Consider the following 18,371-nt stretch of genomic DNA (forward strand, 5'->3'; position numbering starts at 1 on the left):
CTAATAAATATTGCACTACTTCAATATGACGTTGTTTATATACATCGCCGAAATCAAAATAATTCAACATAAAATTACTAATTGGTACACGTATTAAATGTTCGGTATAAACATACTATATGAGATTAAACTTATTAATAACTAACATTTTTTTAAAATCAACTACCTGATGCTCACGTTATCCGCTATGCTACTCTAGCTAACTCTAATGGTTTTTGCACACAGGAAGCGGTAATGCTTGCCACGCTGCGAAAGTCGCGCGACAGCCAATCAATATGTTGTTTTTCCGGAGGAGCTAGAAGGTTATTACGGAAAGCAGCATATTGATTAGCTGTCACGCGAACTTCCACCGCGCGGCAAGTATTACCGCGTTCTGTGTGCAGGAGCCATAACTCTACTCGAGCGTCGGAAAGCAGCTGAGTTGTCTTGAACCATGAAGATACTAGATGGTTGTGCCTATTACATTTGTCGACCCTAGTGAAACTAAAGTCCGTATCAGACTACCGACTGCACAGGCCGACCCGACTACCGACTACGACTGCTGACTCTCAATGGACCAATCACAGTGAGGCGCCGACTCGGCGCCTCACTGTGATTGGTCCATTGAGAGTCAGCAGTCGTAGTCGGTAGTCGGGTCGGCCTGTGCAGTCGGTAGTCTGATACGGACTTAACTCGTACTCGATTTAACGTAAACACCCATTGCGTTCGATGTCTGATATTCAATAAAAGAATAGCTTTCCAAAGAAAAATTGAATTCTCTATTAAAAGCTGTTCTTCTATTGGATATCGTATGTCATCAACATAATGTGAATCCTCATAAGATGATTTGGGGTGCTTTCCAGTTACGGTTTGTGTATTACACAAAACCAGTTTATTGGTTGTATATTATCTTACAAGATATTTTAGATAATATGCGAGCGATAAACTGGTTTTGTGTACGTATGTGTCAAGATGTGTTAAGCAATTGGAAAGCACCCTTGAAGATGATTTAGGCCCAGTTCTACAACCTCTAGGTAACTGACCGGTTGTTCCATTGGACTTGACTAATCGCATTTAGCGTTAAGAAGAGTTAATCAGAATTAACCAATCACTGTTGAGACTTAACCGGTAATTAAAGTTAAACGGAGGTTGTGGACTAGGCCTTAAAGATCATATCTAACCAATGAAACAATTTTGTCTTGTTTGCTGGAAAGCAACTCAGATTCATGCTTATTAGTTAATGGACGCACACAAAAATAATATAAAAATATATTAAATATTAAAATATATTAAATATATAAATATTATATTATATAAATATTATATAATATAAATATTATATAATATTATATTATATAAATATTATATTAAATATACATACTGTTAATGCAGATTTTTTTATTTTAAATTTGTACCATTGGCATGGAAAAATTTTTCATTTTTTAGTAGTATGACTCAACAACTAGTTAGTCGCTCTTTTATTTTCAAATAATACAACTCAATAGCAAAACAACAGCAAGAAAACAGCAACAAATTTAACTTCAACTTCAATATTTGGCTCCAGGCCTCTCTTAGAGTTATGCCCCAACGCCATTATTCCGATTTATGATATATTTCGAGAGTAAAGTCTTGGAAAATTCCAAGGCACGTTCCAAAAAATCACAAGGTCCGAACTTGTTCGAATACGTCTTGTCGTGACGGCGGTTAGGCCGGGACTTAGCAATAAATTTATGTAATGTCGAACTGAAAAAAATCGACATGGAAATTAATCGTTTTTTTAAAACATCGAGGAAGCAATCGATTTTAAAAAGAATCAAATATCGATTCATCGATCACATATTGGCTCATTTGCAATCATGTGAAATATAACGCGCGGTGAAGTAAGTGGGTGTATGTGACTGATTAAAATTACTGTCACGTATGCAAGGCCGTAAACGGCGGAAGTTTTTTAACAATATGTGAGTACAGATATCGTAAGAATGCGACAAAAATTCGAATGAGAAGTCAACATAGGGTAGAGACACGTTCTATCTGAAACTTCGTGATTATTGGAGCATTGCTTCCTACGCGTTTTTTTACATTTATGCTAATCAGGTTTCCAATCACTTCCTTTTGCGGCGATATATTGCGAGAGAGATGAGTTTGATTATTGCATTATATCAGCGTTTTCTCCATTGGATTTGGAAACATTTTCCTGCAAACAATAATAGTTCAAGAAGTTGAAAGAATTTCTTAAATTTATGTTGGATTTAGTATATGCCATAAGGAAGTGAGAAATTTGTAAAACATTTTGTTTTTACTTAATACTTTATATTTTTGCACAGATGCTGCTATGCTGGAAGAAATATCAGAAAAATAGTAAATTTTCCTGTGAATGATGCAATTTAATATTAGTTTATATAGTTGTATCTTCTATTAAAATCTTTTTTCATAAAAATGCATTTTTCGATACCGGATACACAGGAATTTATGGATGAAGGTGGAAATGCATATGTTGTGAGTATTTTGTGAGTATCTATGTGATAGATTGTATATTGTATATATTCCATATACTATATTGTATATGGAAAAAAGTTTATACAAACTATATGAAAACTTATATATGTAACTACATAGATTTATATATAAGTTATATTATTTATGTTTATACAAAGTTTTTTTGTGATTACAGGGATACAATATTCATATCAATGGATTATTTCATTGCACGGTGAGATATAAACAACTGCACAATTTACATGAGCAATTATCTAAAGATCTGGACATATCATTGCCAATATTTCCACCAAAAAAGTTCTTTCCTTTGACCATTACTCAACAAGAAGAACGACGATTAGCTTTGGAAAAATATATTCAGTCAATTGGTCAAAATATAGCTATAAATAATTCTGAAATATTAAATGGTTTTTTATTAAATGCTCAAGAAGAAACTATAGGTGGTCCATCTAAGAATGAGACTTTAGACATATTTCTCATGAATGGATCAAAGATTTTCTTAAATGTTTCCACAGGAGAGCATTCTGGTCAAGTATTAAAGGTATATAATTTTCTCAGAGAGTAGATTTTATTCCTTTTGTAAGAGAAATGTTCTATACTTACTAAAACAAATGACAATTGTTAAAATGCTTTTATCTTTCGCAGACATTGTGTAAACATATTAAACTATTAGATAAATATCATTTCCACTTTGCGTTATTTATTATTATGCAAGAAGACAATGGCAGTATCAAAAGTGAGTATATTTACTTTTGTAGTGTTTAATTAAACATTTACTTCCGTCTTTATTTTCTAACATATATATTATTTCTGTAGTATTACGAAAGTTACAAGATTTCGAATCGCCGTTTATAACGTACAAAAATATGCGTCCTATGGGCACAAGGGTTGTTCTTAGGAAGAGTTATTGGGATACGACGTACGATATTGAGTTACTGAATGATCCAATAGCTCTGAATCTATTGTACACTCAAGCAATGGCGGAAATTCATGCTGGTTGGATTCCGGTCACCAAGGAACTGCAACAACATCTGGAGAGTTTAGAGAAATCCGGGGACAAGGAGGAAGTACGTTTACCGCGAGAAATCGATACGAAAATTTTGAATGATTTGTTTTGCGCACGTTATTATTATTTCAGTATTTGAATGTAGCTCGTACTTTAAAATATTATGGCTACATACAATTTGCACCATGCTTTTGCGATTATCCCCAACATGGTTCGAGAGTATTACTTGCTATAGGTAGAAACGAATTAAATTTACGCATTTTGTCGTCCAAAGAAGAACATGAGGTCGTGTTCAAAGTATCGCGAATGCGATGTTGGCGTATCACTACTATGCAAAATGTGAGTAATCTCTGACAAGAACTTCATTGGGAAATGTTTTTTTGGGATTGGAAGATCTTAAATTAAGTGTGGCAAATGCATTTAGGGAATGCAACATTGCGAGGATAATAATGAATGCAATCTGGAGTTATCTTTCGAATACCTAGTCGCTAGGAATGAATTACAATGGATTACGATTGCATCAGAGCAAGCGATCTTAATGTCTGTTTGTCTGCAAGCCATGATCGACGAGTTGTTGCAGAAATGCGTAGTGGGAAGCAAAATTCAGGTTTGTTACATAAAATGCTTCGGTAAACTTGGCTAATGAACCTTCTTGATTGTTAATACATGGTCTTTATAGACAGTACCTGAGAAATCATGGACATACGTTATGAGGGATGGTCAGAGTCGTGTCACTATGGGATCGCCATCGCGGGAACGTGCCAATAGCGATCATTCGGCTAAATCGGGACCAATTATAAAGAAGCTTACTGATAAATTGTCAGCTGTGAAGTTAAAGAAATCGGATGACTCACCAACTGTTGTCAAAAGAATTCAGGAAACGCACACGGAAGATTTTGATATAATGGAAAATAACGCTTTTCGTATGATAGGTGATGATGATTTATAGATTATTGATCTTTAAACGGAGATGATTAATGAGCACAGTGATATATAGTGTAACAGAGTATGCCTTATCAAAATAATTTTAAGAAGATATATATTTTGAGGGATCTATTATGAGAGAGAGAGAGAGGAACATTGAAACGGCTTCGGACTTATAATTAATGACAAGTAACTATTGAGACTTTATAACCGATTGTTAAATGTTGTTACGTATTTTTTGTATCGATATGTGATTAGAAAGCATTTATATATTATATATATATATAAAATTTTATATATATATAATAACTTTATATAAAAGATTCTTTATAGCTTTATACACTATCCAAATATTTTGTGATAATTTAATGTGTATTGAAAATTAACTCTTACCAAAATTTTCTGAAAGTGTAGATTGCAAAGATAATGCTGTGCGTAAGGTACTTATTGATAATATTAATATATTAATGACACGTTAATTAATCTAAAGAAAGGGTCAAAGAACAAAGAATAATGTTTGCATAATGTTTTTATTATTGTTAAACAAAATGATCAAAAAGGCAGCACGTTAATATTTGCTCTCGTAATTATCTTAAACAAAACTATCAATATATTTCGCTTTAATGTTAAATAGCAATCATTCTATATGTTGTTATGTGTGTCTTATCAGACTATTGCTTTCACTAAATCATTCACTCAGAAAACATACTTCTGCCTTCAGTCTCTATATTTCAGCCAAACACTGTAATAGATCATACAATACACAATAAGAATGTAAAATTATAATGTCGTCGTAAAAGGAGGACCATAATTAAATACGAATACAAAGCTATATTTCAAAGTGAAAAAATAAAAACAGATTATCATATGTTGTCCTATGAAATACGTAATTCTCGTGAAAAGTATTTGTTTACTAAGTGATCGCTAGATGACCGACAATCGTGTAGAAAAATGCGTCGGTTTGCTCCTTTGTGATATTTTTATAAATTTACGAGTCTTCCTTCCGCGTTTTCGAATTTCAAAACAGATAGTATAGAATAATGTTAGTGTGGATACAAGTCACAAAAAATAAATATCTTAAACAGGAGGACTTTGTAATAGCGAGAAAACTGTAAAAAATACGTGTATGTATATATAATTTATAAATCTATAATTTTATGTAAGTATATGCAACTTACAAATATATCTTAGATCTGCATTAACAGTATCTAACGTCTGTTAATACGAGCTTAGTGTCCCGATGTATTGCTATGAATTGTATGAAACATGTACAATAAAATCACAAAAACCAATACGTTAAAAAGATTGTTTATATGACTAAATTATTTAAAAGAATGTAGAGAAGACCATATATAACATGATACATATTGCGCTTTATATAAAACGATATTCGGAGCGTAACATCGATTGTGGAGCAATTTAATGTGTTTCGCTCGGTATTTCGTTAAAACGCTGAGACAATTATGCTGTTACATTTTCTTTGCAAGGGATCGAGACTATGAATATTATAAGTTTCAAGTTCGGACCTTACTTCACTGACAAATGTGCATACTTTCTATATCAAAAATATGTCGTTATATATTCTGTATTATTATCCCCTAAAAGAAGAAAATTAAGGTCAGTTCTGTCTATAGCGTTTTAAGTATTATAGCTCTATTTCCGCTACTTGCAAAATAGCCCAACGTCAGCAAAGAATTACTCCACTATGGTTACTTGCCATTTGCGTCTTAATGGCACGTACAAATATACCTATTTCGTAACGATTGCAAAAAATATGCGGTGACAAATTTCAATGTTTTATACACAAGATGATTATTGTAAGGCATTATATCATAAGGACTCTTTATACGATTCTAAAAATACCGTCGTCATCAGTGAAATCTGATAGATTTCAGTTTCAACAATTTCCCATATTGCGATAGTGTAAAATTAGGGCATACTGGAATATTTTCTAATACGGAAGACTAATACTAGTACGTTCGTTTATGAAATATTTCACTAGAATGCAGCATCATTAGCACTGCATATCGAAGAACACTATTCGTTACTTTAGAATTGTGTGATCATATTGGTGTTTGCAATTCGGGAAAGTAAATCCGATCACTTGCGGAATTGGCGTAAACTAAAGTTAATAATAGAGTAGATGAATGAGAATATAGAGAGTCTATCTATGGCAGTAGAATAAAAAGTTAATTAAATCATACAGCCTTGTTCGCTTATCTGAAACTGTCACAGTTAAATGCGACATTCACACTCAAAACTGCCTCAAATGTTTGACCGTTTAAGTGCGTTTCGTGAGCGCGTATCTTCTCTTGCACGAGATGATTTCGTTAACGCAATATTCTGGGTAAAATGGCATTATGGATGACTAGCGTAGCGTGACAATACAATACGATACGATACCAATTTCATTTCAAGCGAATATAAAAATTTTTTCTCCCGATTATAACGAGTGTAATCATGATGCGTTTGTTCTGCAAACTCTATTGCATCCTTTTTTCTTCACTTTCTAACGATCCTAACAGGCCTGGTAATATCTCTATAAGAATAGAGGATATATTTAACAGTAAATAGGTAAACATAATACAAAAATTAAGTATAATGATTGTTCCGTCACTAAATCGCGTAAAATAATTTACATTGGTGACGTGAGGCTATTAGCTATTACTAGCTAGAACACCCCAGATTCATAAAGAAAAGCAACATTGATTTACGGGTAAACAGGAAACATTCACGATCACTAAGTCTCGTCTTGTCCGTTATTTGAGGTAAAATATTCACGGCGTGAGCAATGTTCTTCTCTTTGATGAAGCCAGGGATGACGTGAATAAAATCTATTCATTTATACAACTGTACACCCTTTTGTCTATCGTCGTCACTCGTTCGCGTAGAAAAGGAAACCAAACTGTTAGAAGTTCTGCTGGCGCTTCCGTTTGGTGTCCATGGCATCGAGAATAGGCTGTCTCTTTGTCTGATACCTTTTTCTGAGCTCGTCAATCTCTCGCTCCATCTCCGCGTCCAGACTAGCCATCCGTTGCTGCAGTTCCTCGTAGGAGAGAAACTTCAGCTGCAGGACATGGTTGTTTATCTATATTATCAAGTTTTTTTTATCATGCCTAGAGTGGCATTACTCCAGATAATTCGAGCGAATTATATCTCGTAAAATATACAATTGTTCGTTCTCACATGGTGCTACTGCAAATTACAAGCGGTAAAAAACGTTACTTACAAAATCGAAGTCACGTTCTGTGAAGACATTTTGGAACTTGGATATGTTGTTATGTGGTTGCTCCGGCACGGGATGAGATATCTGATTTAATTGTAGTTGCAGATGACTTTGAAATCTCTGAGATTCGGTGGGACTTTGCAGCTCCAATTTATTCGCGTTCTCTGAATTATGCGCTCCCAATATTTGTCCGTTACCCTGCGTGATAAAATCGATGTCAATATTTCCGGCAAGAATATATCTTGAGTTATATAGTAAGCACCTCGTAGATAGATGGATATGTAAAGACCAATATGATGAAAATAGCAGGAATAGGAGCAAGGCGACAACACTTATTCAGCATTTATCTAATTTGTTTATTTAGGATATCTACCAATGCGGACAATTAACATGTAGAAAAACAGGTTACCGAAACAGATAAAAGAAGTGGAAACAAAGATAGAGTGTAGAGTATGATCGTGTCACGAGGGACTGCTGCAGATCCATGGAAGGTAAAATCAATTAGGTGTTAGAGAATTTGTCATGATAAAGTTTTCGAAGCAACTATAGAAATCCCTTAATTTTCTTTTCAGTAACTAATATCCCCACTAGCCTTCTACAGTATAAATGAGCTTACCTTGCCTATCTCGGGTGCTTCTTTCTTATCAAAGTGATCTAAGAACAACGGCCGATACTTCTTGCCGGATTCTACAGAGCCGGTATTATGTCCTGAAAGCAGTAGTGGTGCTCATGTTAATTATATGTCACCTTCTCTCTCTAAGGTTTTAAAGTTATAACTAAGATCTACTGACTCTTCATGGTAGCTTCGGTATCTGTGTCGCTATTGATGACCATTGTACCCAAGTCCAATATAGCCGAAACTAGAGTACCCGTGTCTGGAAGATCATGACTTGGCACTAAAGTTCTACTGTCCTCCGGCAGCGGTTTCATCGTTCCACTACAATCGTCCTCATCCTTGCAACGGAGACACGAAATGGCATGTTACAGATTACATGTGCGATTTATAAATAGGCTAAAAACTTGATTTTAAAATAGGCTAAAAACTCGAAAGCGATAGCTACCGAATCATCCGCTTGGTTTTGACTTTTAATCGCCACGTTGTTTATAACGTGAGCTCTGTGCGCGCTTTGCTTTTCTCGTATCTCATGGGCTTCGGCGATCATCTGACTCAGAATACTTGGTTGCTTAGCGTTACCTGCAATCACCGATGTATTATGTGCAGCGCGATTAATACAAGCACAATGCGCAAATATGGATCAGTCAATGTAAAATCCTTCACTTACCTATGAATTCATGGTGTAGAAGCTCTGTTGCAGTAGCTCTTTCTTCGGGATTTTTTACAAGGCACCCACTGACAAAGTCGATGAATTCTGGACTCCACTGATCTGGTTCTCTAAAACTAGGTGGTGGTTTAGTTGGAATCATAAATATTGCTCTCATCGGGTGTATGTCACCATATGGTGGTTTGCCTTCAGCCATTTCCAAAGCTGTAATACCAAGTGACCATATATCAGCAACACAGTCATATCCAATTTCTTGTATCACCTCTGGTGCCATCCAAAATGGTGTACCAATAACTGTGTTGCGTTTAGCCATGGTATCCTGTGAATAGCAGGAAAGCTTAGATCCAGACACCACTGAGATCTTTCTCTTATGACTTACCGTTAATTGACCAGCCACACCAAAATCTGCCAGTTTGGCATGACCTTCATTATTCAGGAGAATATTTCCAGCCTTAATATCCCTGTGGATTTTCCTTCTCAAGTGCAAATACTCCAATCCTTTCAAGGTATCACTCAGGATTGTTGCGATCTCATCTTCTTGAAGGGTTTTCTTCCTTAACCTCATTATATCGCTAACAGAACCTGCGCCACAATATTCCATCACAATCTGAAAGTTGGAATTTTACCAATAAATTGTGAATCAACTGTCTCAACAAATAAAATGATTTGATGAAAATGACTCGTTGATTTACCCATAAATCTGTATTTTTAAAGTAACTTCCATAATATTTAACAACATAAGGAGAGTCACATTGTTGCATAATTGAGATTTCTTTAATAATCTCCTGCAAATCTGTATCCACTGGTACTTGTTTGATTGCAAGCACTTGTCCGCTCTCCTTATGCAAAGCTTTATAAACTGATCCATAAGATCTGCAGATAAATACGTGTTGAAATCATCATTACAAATTCATTGGCTCTTCTCTATCACAGAGATATTAAAAACTTACCCTTCCCCTAGTTTGCATATAATGTCAAACACTTCTTCTGGTTGTCTGGTCAGACTTTCCTCTGATAACTTTTTTAACTCACTAAAAGTAACAAAAATGTCTTTCTTAAACTGTAATATAATATCTATATATTCTGTTGGCAGTCACAATAAATAATTTTCTTGTGTAATTCATTTTTTGCAAAAATCTAAATTCTTGCAAAATCATCTTAAATTTATTCCATAATTTTATTATTTTCTTTTAATAAGTAGATCAGCTTTAGTATCAATATAAGCACGTGAAATTTTGTAAAGTGCATAATTTAACAACGTTAAATTAGCATAAGAGAGAGTTCAAGAGAAAGGATTGCAACGTGGTAAATAATCTTGAACGATCATCATTGCAGGTTAACAAAGAGACAAAGAGTCAGTTAGATTGTCATCTGGAGCGCAATACCGGTCGATTATTTTTCGGGAAATCCACGCTGCTACAGCTATAAATAATCTCTAAAGATATGTCGGCATACAGAGCGTGAGCAGTCAGCCGTGTAAAAAACATAAAGTAAAAACAATCGAATACCTCTTAGAAGACATCTTCGCGTCGATGTCAGATCGGGGGATCTTGAATAAAAGCACGCGCGGATATTTATATTAGAAACAACATAAACGCGAGCGAAGTGTTTGTTATCATGCCGCGAGCAGAGGTAACATGGCCAATTAAAAATAGAGGGTATTACATTTTTGTCAATAAATTAAAGTAACCACAACCGAAATATCGAAACCTTCGACTATCGGCCATCGTAGATGGTGCAGTTGCTGAAGGGTTCGGGAAGGCATTAAAATACGCATATCCTTAGGCTCGTTTTACACGAACGACATTTTTGGATCCAGGAGCCTGCGCGCGAATATCATGGAACAAGAGATTGAAAATGAGAGAAGGATCACGATTTCGGCGGGCAAAAGTAATTCATAGTAGGGCCGTACGATAGCGCTACGGACAGTACGTTAAAATTTTGAATATGCTTCTTTATCTTCAATTTTATAGCACACACGTTATTTTCCATGCATCTTTTTTGCAATTCACTGGAAAGGGAAACGGCGTGTGATACGTAGTCTAGGATATTAAATCAATGAACCACATAATAAAACATTTTATTAATGTTCAAACAAAGAGGACATCACAGATGTGTAACCAACAAGTAATCTAATTCATAATAATTATAACAGTAATCATAATATATTTCCCGTTACTTTGATTTTAGTTGAATCAAATCTCATGCCACAATTTAAAAGTTTCGCGATCTCATACTCCAATCCTAAAAAGATGTCGTAAAACTCTCGTAATATCTCAACGTCTGTCTTATCATCGATAATAGATCGAGAGAGAAAGAATAATCCTTCCTTCCTTCCTTTAATATGTGGCTTCCGATAATTGAATACCTCAACGCCATTACCAAAAGAGAATAGTTGATGCATTTTTATATATTTCTTCATTAAATTGAACATCGAATTTCGAGTGGGATTTTGAAATTGCGAATAATCAATTTAACCAAGGTACTTGAAGTATGAGCTCTTAACCCGACAATCATATAATAGAGAGTCTCGATGAATATATAAATGAAAATCTTTCAAATTGCTACAATTCAGATCTTTCAAATCGCTACAATTCAGATTATACTTATATTATTTATTCGAGAAGTATATATATAATACATCGATTTTTTTATCAGCACACATGAGAAAAAGAAACGTACTTTCTCAGTGAGAATAATACTTGGTACCTTTTATATCGGCGCGACGTTTCTTTCCTTTAAATCTAAACTACCACTTGTCTCTATGGAACGGACTGTGAAATTAACATTTGTCGCAACGTGCTGGTAGTCGCTAATGGTATTCACTGCTCTGCTGTGTTCCGGGTATATACACCCGCAATATTCGCGTCGTTACACACAAAAAGAGAAAAAACCTACCAATGCGATGCGTGATCCCTCTCCGCATTCGGCGATAAAATTACAATTGACGCAAATTCGTAATAAAAGTAACGAATCTGGAACAAAAGGACAAATGTGCAGTATCTGAGGAAAAAATTCTCCTTAAAGAAAGAAAATATGAAATCGATGTGATCGCAAACGAAGCAACAGTTCGCTTTGTCATATCCTTATATTTAGCTGCCGCGATATTACAAGGTATATGTACCAAAAAGAAAAGAAAGCGCAGATAAGCAACACTTGCGAAACTCGTTCATTCAAATGTAGAAGTGTCGAGGCAATGTGGACACGTGAAAAATTCTCCGAAAGATCCTAATATTAGTAGTTAATAAAAATGTTAAATTTCATCCTCTCAATGCCTGCTACGGTTTAGAAAAACGAAAATGATGCTACGCGATTTTACATCATTACGGGCTTTTCACAGGCGAGGAGAAGCCCGAGAAGAAGGCACGATCGCCTTTGATACAGCAAACGAAGCAGTTTCGTTGTACGTATCGAGAAATTATTACACGATGCGTTTCGAAGATAATAAATTCACACAATCGGATCGCTGCCATGAAATCGCAATGTAAAATGTGCAGGAAGTAATGTGTCTGTGATTGAATAAAGAAAAGAGAGAAAAAGGAAATAAAGGACTCGCAAACAACCGTACTAAGTCTAGTTTATACAGTCGTAACGTTAAAATACGTCGTGGAATTCATTCTCGTACATCTCTCACTAACTTACAACATTACACTCCGGAATTGCTTTGCGTATCGTTAGACGCGCGGCGTATCGCTCAATTAAAACGAAAACTTAAACGCGCTCATCACACGCGAGCTTTCTCGAGCAGGTGTATATATGTATTCATGTATGTATATATATATGTATATCAGTTGGAAAAAAAATAAGAAACAAGGTGCCGACGTTACACAGTGAAACGCAACCTGTCTGCGAACAGGAATAAGAGGGAATGATCACGCGTGCAACGAGAATCTGACGATGATTCTTCTCGATGGAGGAACATCTCTTCCTCCGCTAGTAATAGGCAAGAGCGAGGATAAACGGCCGCTTTTCTTCTTTTTTTTCCTTTTTTACGATTGCTCCACGACGCAAACATCGGCACTGCACGCAACAGAACGAACGCGTAGGCGGGTGGCGGCGGAAATTGGGAGCGCTTTACTCGAGCGTTACTTGATCGGCTTGCCCCAGGCGAACTGTATCGGTAGGCGCGGTATGTCGCTGCCGGTGGACGACTCGTCCTCGCTGCTGGACGCGGACGTCTCCTCCGAGATCATCGCTTCTCCGCCAGCTTCCTGGGGTTGGTTCTGGCCGACGCTGCAGTCTTCCGCGGCCGCAGCGGCCACAGCGGCGGCCGCAACCGCGGCCGCCACGGTGGGGTTCGTGCCTGGCGCAGAGGACGACGCGGAAGATGACGACGAGGACGACGAAGAGGACGGTGACGCGTCATTGTTCCTAGGACGTCGCCGCGTGATCGGCGTCGAGTTGAACGACGGTGACCACGCGTTCTCTTCCGCCCGCGTCGCGTCCGTCACGGAGATGCTCTTCGACCTCGCTCGGGTGTCGGTGTCGGGGGACCGCTTCGGCGTCAATCGGAGCGACCCTTGCCTCGACACCGTCGCACCACTCTCGGATCTACTTACTTTCGGTAACCTGCTCAACGAGTCGGACGCCGCCCCCTTCGACGACTCGTCGTCGATCTCCAAGGTCCAGGACACGGAGTCGCTTTTTTCAACCATGAACTTCACCATCGACGACGAGTGCGGGTCGCTCTTGTCGGATAGAAGAGTGTTTTCCGTGTGTTCCGGGCCAGCGGATCGGGAGAGTCGTGGACCCGCCAGCTGATTCGCGAGAACGCTTACCCATTCGTTCTTCTGGCGCAGCCTCCACTGTAGCTCCTCGTTACGTTGCGCTAATCGTTTGTTCTGCTTTGAAATCTGATGAATCGACTCGTGCAGCATCTCATTCTCGTGCGACACCTGCCGCTCGAAGTTGTCCTTGCACTGAAGCTGTGCTTTCAGGTCCTCGCATCTCGCTTCCACAGTGTCGAGTCGCAGCTGCAGCGCGTCCTTATCCTCGATGTCACGCTTAAAGCTGTCCAGTTCTGATCTCAGGGCCGCGTTCTCCTGGCTCCTCAGTTCGAGCACAGATCGCAGCGATTCAATCTCCGCTCTCAGCACAGCACCTTGATCGTGGACTACGGACCTCTTCATAACCTCAGCGTCCTTGCGAGCTAGTTCGTTATCTCGCTCGGCACGTAATCGCGCGATTGTCGCGCGATGCTCCTTCGTCGCGTCATTCAGTCTGACGTCGTATTTGCGCCTCTCTTCCTTCAGAGTCTCGACGAGCGCGGTGACTTGTTCCGCCCTACGAGCCTCCACTGAAAAGAACGGAAAGCTAATGTAAATTCTTCGATCGTAACGACGTCACGAAGTAGCAATAATAGCGCATTTCGCGTTGTGTCTCGTCTTCGATAATGCTGATTTTACGATTTAGCATAACATAATCACCTCGTCGCCGCACTGGCACCGAATTGAAAAGCAAAAGTATATACGTAGTTAAACGGAGAGCGCGCATAGAATCTATAATTAGCGGCTATCGAAACGTCGAACGTTACGTGGGAACTAAATTGAGAACTAAATCGCTCGGCGAGTCCGAAATATCTTCTAAGGAGAGACAAGAAGAGAAAGAGTGACAGAGAAAGAGAGGAAGGAAAAAGGACACGCTTAGGATTAATCGCTCAGGAGAATCCTGAGCTGCGCGTAGGCACTGCTGAATCGTTCACTTTAATTAACAATTGTTCCACTTTGCGCGGGCATGAGTCGGCACACTGACATTAGGACGATTATGCTCGTTACCACGTGAACAGTGCAAGGAATAATATTCACGCTGATGGTCGGCGACGGTTCGTGGTTGTTGAATGTTACTTTACGTGGCGAGCGCAACCACTGAAGAAAAGAGCTTGATTTATTCATGCGAAATTTTTGCTCGGCGATTCGCCGAGACGCGTATACGTACAGCTCGGTTGAGAAACAGAAAGAAAGAGAGAGAGAAAGCGAGCGAGGAGAAACAAACAAATATATTACGTAAGACTTACAGTCGTCGCGAAGCTCGTCCAGAGCTTTACGGTGATCCTCTCTCTCCGCCTCGAGTCTCTCCTCGATGCTGACGTATCTCACACGCAAATCGTCAATTTCCGAAAGCACGGCCGACCGTTCGCTCCTCATCTTCTCGTAATCGGCCTTTAGCTGCTCAAAGTCTCTCTTCAGTTTAGGAGTTGCGAATGCGTCCAGCTGAAAAATGTCTCGTTAGACTATAAAGATCAACTGCAAATCGAAGACCAACAAGGGACCATTCTTCTTTATTTGGAGCTAAATAAATGAATGATTTGGTACGAATCAATAAAGAATGTTTCAATAAGCTGAGAGTGAAGATTACACCTGTAATCAGAGTTTCAGAAATTTAGAATTTTGTCCATTGCCCAATATTATGTTCAGTGTCTTTGCTTGATCACTTTGAAGACTTTCACGGGACCATTATTCCAGAAGTACTAAAATTATAATTAAAATTTAATGCAATTTATTGCAAAATTATGACAATTCATGTGCAATTTGTCTAGAAAACAGCGATTGAAGCACAGAACATTGATCGCAGTGTGCACATCGGAATTCGGAAGTCTGAATACAATTTGCGGAGTGACCAATGAGGAAGTATTTAAAATCAAAACAATACCGATATGATAAATATCTCAGGTCGAAATTTCAATGATCATTTTGATATTTCTAGAATGATGCCATAATCTTGTAAAAACCTTCAAAATGAGGAAACAAAGACATTGACAAATATATAATATGAAGCAATAGACAAAATTTTAAATTTCTGGGACCCTGATGAGTTTGCAGACGTAATCTTCACTCTCAGCACTTATTGAAACATTTTTTATCGATCGGTAACAAAATTTATTTATTTGCTTTCAGACAAAGGAAAACGGTCTTCTGTAAGTCCGAGACTGATAAGAAGTTCGTAAGATCTTTTGGCAAATGGAGTGTTTTCTGAATGTTGCTCGCGCGCGGATCCCTCACGTGAAACGTCAAAGACGAAGAACGGCGTGGAAGCAAACGTACCTCACACGTCATGTATTGCACTGTCACCGCGAGGGCCTGCGCGGCTCGCTCCAATTGTTCCGCGCGGGAAGCCTCGTAGGTGGTCTGCGCGGCTTGATCCCGCGTCTCCGGTGACGTCCTCGTCGTCGCATAATTGATGTTGTGATGAGCTTCCTTGGACTCACGATCTGCAATCAGTGTCACCGGGCCCATATCACCACGGGTGGACAACTCTCGAGGTCGCAGGCCGAAAGCGAAGATTCACGGCTGTGGTTGTCGGCCGGATTGACCCACCCACCCACTCTGGCGTATCAATGAATCAACCCACGTTCCCTCTCAATCTACATAAGTCTCGGTCGCGCATAATGCGTGGATCATGCGCGCTCAGCGCCTTATTATTCTCTTTATCGTGACTAGCCGGACTATTACCGCTGAGATCAGTCAATCAATCCGAAATCGCGTGGGTCAGGCAGAGCATTCATGCGCTCGACACTCCGTTGTCTAGTCTTTCGGTTCTTCTTGGGGACCGATCTATCGAGGAGAGTTCGATGGAAAAGTCGGCGGAAAAGGAGTCGTCAAGCTGGAAAGTCGGGCTACCAGTTCCCTCCGCGCGCTTTCGTCCGGCTTGACCCGTGTCAGGTCCATTGACACGTGACACGCGCGCGCGCGTACGCACGCACGACGTACGCACGCACATACACACACATGTGTACACGCGCGCACAGAGGACACGCGTATGTTTGTACGCGTGAGAGAGAAATCGGGACTTATTGAAGACCCCGTGAGCAGACGAACGAGCGGAACAGTTTGAGCGAAAGATTTCGCGTGTTTACGTCATGTCCCGATTTACGAAACGAGCTTCACGTGCAACAGCCGCAGCGATCCCCTCGAGAATCGAGAGGCGCGCGATCACCCAAGTCCGTGGCGCTCAATGAAGAGACATCGGGTTAAGGTCAACTGTGCGACGCGCGACTCTAACTGCGGTATTGCCAGAGGATGCTCCGCCGACCACCGCAACCGCCGCCGCCGCCGCCACTGCCGCCACTGCCGTGACCCGGCCAAGAAAATGCGCTTCCTACACGCCGCTGGCTTTTAGCACCTGCCTCCTACTTCTCCTCCGTCTCAGCGTACGCGGTCCACCACGAAAAACGCGAGTATTTTAGGAACGGATCTACGTAGTGTGGCAGATATTTATCACCAACACGCGCGAGCGACGCGCGACGTAAACAGTTTCGGACATCTGTCTCGAGCTATATACGCATGTGTATCCTTCGCGATCGATCGATCGTACACGTGGAATTTTCCAACCGAATGTTGTTCCGCGACCGACCACTCACGGTCTCAAAAGAGAGAGAGAGAGAGAGAGAGAGAGAGAGAAATAGAGCTCGGAGATAACGAGCCGTCCTACGATGACAGAGCCACGGTCAACATTGCGCGCTTCTAATCAGGATCACCACCGGCAACAATTCGCTCGCTGGCCGAGTTCGCGCTTCGACTGAATTAGCACGAGCGAGCACGGGCCACCTCGGAGTGCTATATGCCTGCCCCACTCCCTGGCCATCCTGCCATGCCGTCTTCCTAAACGTTCTTACCGCGTAGACGCAAGGTGGAATCGCGAAGACTAATGTCTTCGCTCGATAGTCCGCAGTCTGATAGTCCGGCGCTTTCGCGCGAGTCTTCTCGTCGCGATAAGAAGCTGTCCGGCTCCTGATAACGAGTCTCTCCTAACGGCGGATCAATCGGCCGGATCAAATCCGACGGCTTTCTGCGTTTTCTAATTCGCTTATGCGTGTTTTGTGGGAGCGCACGGGGGAAAGCGCGGCTGCTTGCACACGAGCTGAATGTGCAAGTCGGCGAATTTAAGCGAAGGAAGCTACGTTAATCCTTTGGTATCTCGCGCCAGCTCGAGGAGACACGCCAGAGCAGGTAGACAGCCACCTGAAATTACGTTAATCACATTAATTTCGTCTCGACGGGCCAACCCTCCGGCAAGATCTGCCTACACTTCCGGCGTTGCCCGAACAGAGCCGAGCGACGTGCGTCGAATGAAGCTTCAGTTTTTCCATACGGACTTGGTCGTCGCCCTTAGATGGCAGGAGACGAGTGGATAAGTGTGCAGCGCGTGTTCGCGTTTACTCACGCTCGCCGAGCACAGGAATCGCGACACGACGCGTCGGCGGTCGACGCTCGTATAATGTAACGCCTCTTACGTCAGAATCCGCGATGAATGCCGAATGCAATGAATGCGTCTCGCGACGACGACGTGATCCCTTTCGAGACGCATCTGCCGTGTATGCACGCATACTATTGCCCCTTTCTCTGGTCCGCAGCGATCGTTGAACTCGTAGAATCCGCTGCTTTCGCCATTTCGTATATATTATTTCGAGAGAAGCGGCACCGGTCTCTCTTTGACTCTCTCTCTCTCTCTCTCTCTCTCT

At 40.2% G+C, this 18,371-nt stretch overlaps 3 protein-coding genes across 8 annotated transcripts in view; 1 reads left to right on the forward strand and 2 right to left on the reverse strand.

Annotated features, from left to right (window-relative positions):
• Positions 1–1,656: 1,656 nt before the first annotated feature.
• LOC116847166 (sorting nexin-17) lies at positions 1,657–5,697 on the forward strand. 3 transcript variants are annotated; one of them, XM_032821878.1, is made up of 8 exons: positions 1,657–1,937; positions 2,304–2,475; positions 2,651–3,016; positions 3,121–3,211; positions 3,292–3,542; positions 3,614–3,820; positions 3,906–4,088; positions 4,161–4,430. In XM_032821878.1, exons 2-8 carry the CDS (start codon positions 2,416–2,418, stop codon positions 4,428–4,430), a joined length of 1,428 nt encoding a protein of 475 aa, XP_032677769.1. In that variant the 5' UTR covers positions 1,657–1,937; positions 2,304–2,415. The 3 variants fall into 3 exon arrangements, with proteins under 3 accessions (XP_032677769.1, XP_032677770.1, XP_032677771.1); XM_032821879.1 differs by lacking the exon at positions 1,657–1,937 and adding an exon at positions 1,968–1,993; XM_032821880.1 differs by lacking the exon at positions 1,657–1,937 and having other exon boundaries at positions 2,416–2,475; positions 4,161–5,697.
• LOC116847165 (serine/threonine-protein kinase 3) lies at positions 5,115–10,671 on the reverse strand. Of its 2 annotated transcripts, none has more exons than XM_032821875.1 (10): positions 10,423–10,671; positions 9,865–9,945; positions 9,607–9,787; positions 9,294–9,521; positions 8,915–9,233; positions 8,693–8,826; positions 8,423–8,585; positions 8,248–8,339; positions 7,635–7,829; positions 5,115–7,493 (listed from the first exon to the last, which is right to left on the reverse strand). In XM_032821875.1, exons 1-10 carry the CDS (start codon positions 10,434–10,436, stop codon positions 7,314–7,316), a joined length of 1,587 nt encoding a protein of 528 aa, XP_032677766.1. In that variant the 5' UTR covers positions 10,437–10,671; the 3' UTR covers positions 5,115–7,313. The 2 variants fall into 2 exon arrangements, with proteins under 2 accessions (XP_032677766.1, XP_032677767.1); XM_032821876.1 differs by having other exon boundaries at positions 5,115–7,472; positions 10,423–10,670.
• An 837-nt stretch (positions 10,672–11,508) lies between these two features.
• LOC116847161 overlaps positions 11,509–18,371 on the reverse strand; it is a 22,573-nt gene continuing 15,710 nt past the window's right edge. For all 3 annotated transcript variants that reach the window (XM_032821868.1, XM_032821866.1, XM_032821867.1), the window contains 3 exons: positions 15,955–16,121; positions 14,928–15,123; positions 11,509–14,210 (listed from right to left, as the gene is read on the reverse strand). In XM_032821868.1, the coding sequence (XP_032677759.1) occupies positions 13,000–14,210; positions 14,928–15,123; positions 15,955–16,121 (1,574 nt within the window). In that variant the 3' untranslated portion in view covers positions 11,509–12,999. The remainder of the gene's footprint in view (positions 14,211–14,927; positions 15,124–15,954; positions 16,122–18,371) is intronic.

This window comes from Odontomachus brunneus, unplaced genomic scaffold (assembly GCF_010583005.1).
Source record: "Odontomachus brunneus isolate Ranch 3 - 2012 unplaced genomic scaffold, Obru_v1 Obru_scaffold_074, whole genome shotgun sequence".
Classification (NCBI taxonomy): Eukaryota; Metazoa; Arthropoda; class Insecta; order Hymenoptera; family Formicidae; genus Odontomachus; species Odontomachus brunneus.